Source organism: Arachis ipaensis, chromosome B10, assembly GCF_000816755.2.
Source record: "Arachis ipaensis cultivar K30076 chromosome B10, Araip1.1, whole genome shotgun sequence".
In the NCBI taxonomy this organism is placed as follows: domain Eukaryota; kingdom Viridiplantae; phylum Streptophyta; class Magnoliopsida; order Fabales; family Fabaceae; genus Arachis; species Arachis ipaensis.
Genome location: NC_029794.2, coordinates 4,654,588 through 4,662,685, shown reverse-complemented (window position 1 = coordinate 4,662,685; position 8,098 = coordinate 4,654,588). Strand labels below are relative to the sequence as shown.

General features: G+C 33.6%; 2 protein-coding genes across 4 annotated transcripts; both read left to right on the top strand.

The window, feature by feature from the left end:
* On the top strand, positions 2,338 to 5,033 carry LOC107623587. 3 transcript variants are annotated; one of them, XM_016325910.2, is made up of 6 exons: positions 2,338 to 2,712; positions 3,512 to 3,662; positions 3,746 to 3,812; positions 3,905 to 4,139; positions 4,549 to 4,760; positions 4,837 to 5,033. In XM_016325910.2, the coding sequence occupies exons 1-5, from the start codon at positions 2,630 to 2,632 to the stop codon at positions 4,757 to 4,759; spliced, it is 747 nt and encodes a 248-aa protein (XP_016181396.1). In that variant the 5' UTR covers positions 2,338 to 2,629; the 3' UTR covers position 4,760; positions 4,837 to 5,033. The 3 variants fall into 3 exon arrangements, with proteins under 3 accessions (XP_016181396.1, XP_016181395.1, XP_020970623.1); XM_016325909.2 differs by having other exon boundaries at positions 4,549 to 5,032; XM_021114964.1 differs by lacking the exon at positions 2,338 to 2,712 and adding an exon at positions 3,039 to 3,220 and having other exon boundaries at positions 4,549 to 5,033.
* On the top strand, positions 6,297 to 8,098 carry LOC107623981 (sphingolipid delta(4)-desaturase DES1-like). The gene is made up of 2 exons (XM_016326398.2): positions 6,297 to 6,752; positions 7,069 to 8,098. The coding sequence occupies exons 1-2, from the start codon at positions 6,570 to 6,572 to the stop codon at positions 7,888 to 7,890; spliced, it is 1,005 nt and encodes a 334-aa protein (XP_016181884.1). The 5' UTR covers positions 6,297 to 6,569; the 3' UTR covers positions 7,891 to 8,098.

The window sequence follows — 8,098 nt, the reverse complement described above, 5'->3', positions numbered from 1 at the left end:
ATCTAAATAATTATTTTATTAAATACATATCCAATTAAATTTATTATTCAATAGTACATAAGAGATGACTCATTTTCGATAAATATCAAATAATTGCTATTAAAATTAGAGTAATAATACTTAATCTCTAAAAATAAAAAGTGGAATATGCATATCATTAATAATGTTGCGACTAGGTGAGTTGATTGTTGGTGTGGCAACAAAATCATTGGAGCCTCTAAACCATTTATTTCCTTAATTTCGGTGTACAATCATTTGCATATATTTTATTGGTACAACCCAAGTGAAATTAAATTAACCAAGAGCTCCCCTTCTAGCTTCAATCATGAATCATAGGAAGCATTAATTGGTGACCGAAAATGAAAGAATAGTGTATATGAATTTTGAATGTCCTTCAAGCTGCATAGTATTAACCTTCGCCATGAATTGCATTAATTTAAAAGGGACGCATATAATTATTGAAACTTTAAAGCGTGATGAATGCTATCTTAATTTACCATTAATTATTTGTCCTAAACCGCTAAGACGTTAGTTGATTCTTCTTAATCAAATAGTGGATAGTAGTATAAAAGTGAAAAAAAAAAAAGCACAAATATATAAATACATTGAAATAAAAGTCTACCTTATCATCTATCAGAAATGATTATTTTAACACAAATATATTATCTTAATATATTGGTTGCAGAATATCCCGATTTAGATAAGCATTAAAAATTTAAAATAGAAGAGTAGATACTAAATTGTGAAATTTCTTAGCTCTAATAAACGCAGTTGTTAGCAAGAGTATATATAAGAATAAAAGTGTAAAGAGAAAAGTCAATCATTGTTGCTGCCAACTAATTATATGTATTAAATTTTAATTATTAAAAAATATCTTTTAAAAAAAATATTTTTGACATCTTTATCTAAATTGTTTCCTAATAAAAAATATTAAGTTAACACCGAGAATTATTTTTTTCGTGTCAAATTTAATAAAGTTGAGTTGAGAAGAGTAAGGGGTTAGAGGATTTAAACCTAAAAATAAAATTAGAATAAAACTTAAATCTATTATATTCTACCTATTGCTATTTCTAGAAATTACCAAAATTAAACAATATAATACATAAAACGGTATTTCTAGAAAAGTGTATAATACATAAACACAATATAATATAATGTTGTTGTTAATTTTTGCAATTATTAAAGACAACTTGATCATTGAGTATTACCTTATAAGATTTTTAGTGGAATCCAAAAAAAGGTAAAGAAAGGCAAATGCAGAAAATAGAGGGCGATGTGAAGATTGTGAATTGAAAGAGTGCGGAGCCATCAACGGTGCGTGAAGAAAAAGCTATCAAAAAATTAATAATGTAAAACACCAAAAGGGCAAAAGTGGAAAATCAATGAAAATAGATCCGAACATGGATAAGGTCTTTGTCAGATTCACGGATTTGCATGATTACATTCCTTCTTATATCTTCATTTATTTCCTATTTCCTTAATAGTATCACCGCTACTTATCCAAAACTATATTAGTACAATTTAGCTTTATCCAAATCTAAATTGAAATCATGTATTTTCATTTACAGGAATTTAGGACATTCATGTCAAGAAGTTCCATTAAAAAATACAATTATCTAAAAAAATTTAAATCACTTAATCAAGTAATAATTGAATCTACAACTTAATCCTATATCAATTGTTGGTTTAAATGAAAAGTACCTATAAAATAGATTCATATGTATTAGAAATTATTAAATTATTATTAAATTATATTTATTAAATTGTTTAACGATTTTTAAGTATTAACTCCGTCCATCTATCATTTATTATTATTATTAGGGTAAAATATACTTTTTGTCCTTAAAATTTGACAAAAGTTTTAAAAATATCCCTAAATTTTATTTTGTTTTAATTTTGTCCCAAAAGTTTTCGATTTGCATCAAATATATCTTCGATGACTAAATTTTTAAAAAATTTAAGACCAATATAATAATAATGTATGAAAATTATGTTTGATTTGCTTGTGTTGAGGAGTTGTTCTTATGAAATTGTTGTTGAATCGGTCTTAAATTTTTTGAAAAATTAGCCGTCAAGAATATATTTGATGCAAATTGAAAACTTTTGGGATAAAATTAAAACAAAATAAAATTTTTATAAAACTTCAAGGATAAAAAATATACTTTACCCTTATTATTATTAAAGCAAAGTAAAAATTTAGGTAAAGTCGACTTCATGTGAAGTTGATAGTGGATAAGCCCTCTGCAGTAAAGTTTCCACCTATTAATAAATTATGTTGTAAATGTGAGAGGGCGTGTGGTGAAGACACGTGTCCTTGGAAAGCAGAAGAAGAGAATAGAAGGCGGAGGAAGAAGGCAAAGAAGAATCAATCAGCATCTTCATACTCTCTCTCTCTCCATCTCTCTCTCTGACAGAGAAACCCCACTCCTCCTCAGCTTCAATACTCTTCTTCTTCTTCCTAATTTCCATCAGAATATTAAGTGATACAAACAATAAAGTATGAAACTTTGTTGTTGCCTTTTTATGGGTCTCACTCCTTTCTCTCTTTCTCTCTGATTCTTCTTCTCTTCTTCCTCATTCCTTTTCTGAGTTCTTTTTGTTTTCCATTGAAAAAGCAAAGGCCTTTAAAATGTACATAGGAACTTCCATGCGAAGGTCTTTCAAGGATTCCTTGAAAGTCCTTGAAGCTGATATTCAGCACGCCAATACCCTGTTAGTCTCTCTCTCTCTCTCTCTCTCTCTCTCTCTCTCATGAAAATGTAATTCTGATTGAGTGCATCTAAATTGCTGTCAATTAATTAATGGTTGAAGTGATTTTCGATTTTGATTAGCGAAAATCAGTGTGCCTTGTTCTCTCTCTATTTGTTTCTTCAGAAACCCCACCACTGATTCTGTCAAAACTGAAAAAGGCTGTGGTCAAATTTTTCCACCTCATGTTTTGTTAGGTTGCGTGTGATAAAAACGCGCACCTGTGTGTGTTTTTGTTTTTTCAGTTATCAAATCTTTTATAGGTTAGTTTTTTATTTTTATTATGTGCCTTATCCATAAAACTAAAAGAGAGAACTGTGACATGTGATTTTGAGGAGAACATTTTGTGATGTTAATAAATATTGGCATGTGTGACAATTCACAATTTCACCGTTTGACAGTTGAAGTTATCTCTCTTGTGTTGTGATGAGCCTTTTAGATGTTGTTTGTTCATACTTCATAGAAGATAATGGTAACACTCTTTAAGTTCTTAATGATGCCCTTGCTAAACTTTGAAAATTATAATGGTAATAATAATTAGTAACTCATAGGTTTCTAGAAGGATATCTCTTGTTCCTTGTCTCCAGCTTATATCATTCATTTACAACCACCATTTCAGAATATTTGTTGATCTGGACAAGGTGGTGCATTGAGATACATTGATTTTTCAATGTGTCACTTTGACCAAATTGTTAAATATTTTGAAATAGAGAGAGTATATTGGCAGTTTGTGACAAAAATTCATTGCTTTATTTATGTGCAGGGCATCAGAGTTTCCAAAGGAGTGTGATGGTGCATGCCTTCAGATGAGAATGTCATACAGTCCAGCTGCACACTTGTTTCTTTTCTTGGTGCAATGGGCAGATTGCAATCTTGCTGGAGCACTTGGCTTGTTAAGAATCCTAATTTACAAGGTACAGATATAGATTAGTTATTGGGGTTTTTCATATTGAGCTGAGAAATTGGGATAAGCTGAAAAATGTTTCTCATGGTGCAGGTATATGTGGATGGAACAACTACCATGTCTACTCATGAAAGGAAAGCTAGCATTAGAGAATTCTATGGTATTTGTTCCTCTATTTTGTTGTATGATAAGTTGTTTTGCATCTTTGTGTCAGTTAATTTTGCTGATTTGTTGAGTTTTTGCATTGATCAGCGGTAATTTATCCGTCTTTGTTACAACTTCAGAAAGGGGTTACAGATTCAGAGGATAAGAAACAGAAGGCTGTTTGTATGGAGAGATATCGAAAAAGAGACGATGAGGATCATCAACAACATTCTGATATAGACATTGAAAGAGAAGAAGAATGTGGAATATGCATGGAAGTGAATAGTAAGATTGTGTTGCCTAACTGCCTCCATGCTATGTGCCTGAAATGTTACCGTGAATGGTACTCACTCTTTCTTGGTTGCTACTGCATCATGATTCTTTGTACTTCATCAATATATTTTTGCAGTTGAATGTTATTTGGCAGTGTTTAGGGTGCTTTCATGCTTAGTTGTTGATTAGCACTAGAATATTGTTATGAGAAAGAAGGCAATGAAGGGCAATATTGACTGCAATATTGGTGCTTAAGTTGTTTGCAATATGTTCTTATATGATTCATCAAAAACATTATCTTCAATTTTAGATATCCATTATTATCATCCGATTGAAATTTGGTTTGGTACATGATACTATATCTACTTAGTGTTTTGGGTCTTTACATTGATCATTCTTTTGCAATTGCATACCAAACTTAAAGAGTTGCTGCTGCAGCTGCATCAGTCACTCTATCTCATTTATGACATGTTTTTCAGGAGAACAAGATCCCAATCATGCCCCTTTTGTCGCGATAGTCTGAAGAGAGTGAACTCGTGCGATCTCTGGGTATTTACCGATAGCCGGGATGTAGTCGACATGGAAACAGTGACAAGGGAGGATATCAAGAGGCTTTTCATGTACATAGATAAGTTGCCCTTGATCATTCCAGACTCGCTTTTCGATCCCTACGACTCTCAACTAAGATAAAGTAAATGATCTTGTTCTTGATGGGTAGTTTTCCTTTCACCTTAATGGCATAATAAATTTAGTTTTCATTGTTATAGAGTTGCAGTGTGTGGCAGAAGAATCATCCATCAACCCGAGTTTACTATGGGGTTGGTGGTGGAAGCTGAGATGCTAAATTGTATCTAGCTCCATTTTGTATATTCATATTGTACAGATCGATCGAATTACTTGTTCACAAGATATTTGCATTGCCTGTATCAATCAATCATGTTTAAATGTTGATCTCTTTGATGCATTTTCTGATGCTAAGTTCAGTTTCACTCAAAAAGCAAGGCAAAGAATTTAAGGGACCTTGATGATGCTAAAGATACTTCTTAACCCAAAAGCAAAGATAGTATCTTTTACTTTGTGCAAAATGTGGGTGAATCTATCATTGCTTGCCCACTAAAAATGTAATGTGGAATGATGTTATAGGCAATGAAGTTATATGACAGCATTAAAGAGAAAACTTTATGTAGTCTTTTCAATTTAGAAATTGCCCAAATAAACTATTATTAGCTCAATAGCTCATACTTTTTTTTTGGAAAAAAATTTCTTTTAGATTTGGTTAATCAACCACAAGTTTTAATGATTTAAAAAATAGTCTAAATTTCAGAAAAAATATATTTATTTTATATTTAACTTAATACTAATTATTTTTTTTAAAATATTGACCTCCTGCATGTTTACTTTTCCCAAAATTTAGCAAGTTAATTTGCATATGTTAAAATGAAGAATTACATGACTCATAGGTCAGGGATTCATTTCAATTTTAATTTTTTCTTCTCGTTGGAATTCTTTTTTTATTTAATAGAGAAAAGGACAAATAGTCCCAGATCTTTTATTCTGCGGACATTTTTGTCTTTGACCGTTGAAAAATACTTTTAAGTCTTTAATCTTCATAAAACTTGGATGGATCAGTTCTTCTGTCCAAATGCCTTCGTCAGGGACCGATTCGTTCAAATTTTGTGAAAGTTATGGACTTAAAAGTATTTTAAAATGGTTAGGAACGAAAATGTCCGCAGGGGAAAAGATCAGGACCTATTTGTCCTTTTTTCTATTTATTAATATTCCAACCACAGGAACAACTAATTCTCTTCTATTTGCCACCTCCAACTCTTCAACTAATCACATTCAAATTAATTCTCCCTCGTGAACTCACAGGCACAGCAACCTTTTTAAGAATTGTTAGTAGCTGCTTAGTGGGCTCTGGTTTTGAAATTTAAGCCCACAGTTTGCTCAAACCTGTAACGTAAGTGTATCCAGCCTGTCTTGTGCTGTCCTTATCCATCTTCTAATCAGCTCCAATGAGTTTATGTTTATCACTCCCTTTTTTTGTTGATAAATTCGGTTGAACCGGTTTCATGATTCAAATTCAACCATCTCAATTTGCTTGGCTGACATGTTTTGCCCGTTATTGTTTATTCTACCCTCCGCATTCATGGACACATCTAAAGCTAACAATAGTAAAATGGCTAATACGTGTGACAAGTGACAAAAATGAAGGACTTGAATTAGCAAAGCAAAGCAAAGAAGACGGTGGGTCAAAGCGATAATAACCAGTGAATGGCCATTCCCTATTCTAACTTTCGGTGTGTGCGGTGTCCGTAACGGTTACCCAAACAAATAAATATTTGTCGCGTTTATTCGGTTTCCATGTGAGGTGTGTGACTGTGTGAGTCTCTCATCCAATAAACTAAAACTCACACAGCGACATAAAACAGATAACACTTTCACATCACATCTCATACGCAAAAAAAACACAAAAAACAATTAAATAAATAAAAATAAAATGGGGAAAGGAGGTGACGGCAGAGAACAACGAGAACTGGTAGATCGGGACGGTGTTGTTATGGCCGGAGATTTCTTCTGGTCATACACCGACGAACCCCATGCCTCACGACGTCGTTTGATCCTCTCCAAGTACCCTCAAATCAAGGAGCTTTTTGGCCCTGATTACACCGCTCTCTTCAAGGTTCTTTCTTTTTACCCGGCATTGCTTCTTTTCGTTATTATGATGCGTTTATTCTTGTGGATCCGAGATTACAATTTGTATATTGCATTGTTCAGGAACCATTGGATCTAAACTCCTTATTATTAGGTTAGATGAAATGCGATTAACCGGTTCAATTGAATGATTCATGCAATTAATAGATCCATTTGATGATATCTTACATGTTTCTTTCTTGACCATATATCAGTATGCAATGCATGATTAAGGTTCTCTGCATCTGCAAGTTTAATGATTGTGTAGGGTATGTGTTAATGTGATTGAAATCATGTTCTTGCAGATCGCTCTGGTGGTTTCGCTTCAGCTTGGTGCTGGCATTGTGCTTTATGATTCCAGCTGGTGGTTGATATTGGCAGTAGCATACTTTTTTGGCTCATTTCTCAACCACAACCTCTTCTTGGCTATCCACGAGCTTAGTCACAATCTGGCCTTCCAAACTCCTAGCTTAAACCGATGGCTTGGAATTTTCGCCAACCTCCCGATCGGTGTACCGATGTCTGTAACTTTCCAGAAGTATCACTTGGAGCACCACCGCTTCCAGGGTGTAGATGGCATTGATATGGATATCCCTAGCATCGCAGAAGGACGTGTTGTGACGAATATTTTTGCAAAGACCATTTGGGTGTTTTTACAGCTCTTCTTTTATGCCCTCAGACCACTGTTTCTCAAGCCGAAACCTCCGGGTACCTGGGAATTCATTAACTTCACTGTTCAGATAGCCCTTGATGCAGCAATGGTTTACTTCTGGAGCTGGAAATCCCTTGGATATCTGATACTTTCCACATTTGTTGGTGGTGGGATGCATCCAATTTCCGGTCACTTCATTTCGGAGCACTATGTCTTCCATCCGGAACAAGAGACATACTCTTACTATGGACCTCTGAACTTTTTCACCTGGCATGTTGGCTACCATAACGAACACCATGATTTTCCAAGAATCCCTGGAAACAAGCTTCACAAGGTGAAGGAGATTGCACCAGAGTATTATGATAATCTAGAATGCTACAAATCTTGGAGCCAGGTCATCTACATGTACATTATGGATAGAACGGTTGGACCTTTCAGCCGAATGAAGAGAAAGCTAAACAAGAAAACTGAATAGATTCTTCCCAGACAAGCATATTTGCTGGGTTTTCTTCATAAGAATCCACTTTTGATAATGTTACATGTAATAGAAGCATGAATTAAATTTTTTTTGTTTACCCTAGTAGTCAGTTTTGTTTGCCTGTGTCCCATTTAATGGACAAGAAAACTAGAAAAGGCATATCCTTGGCAGAAAATGTTATAAAGGATAACTACAATTTTTTTTA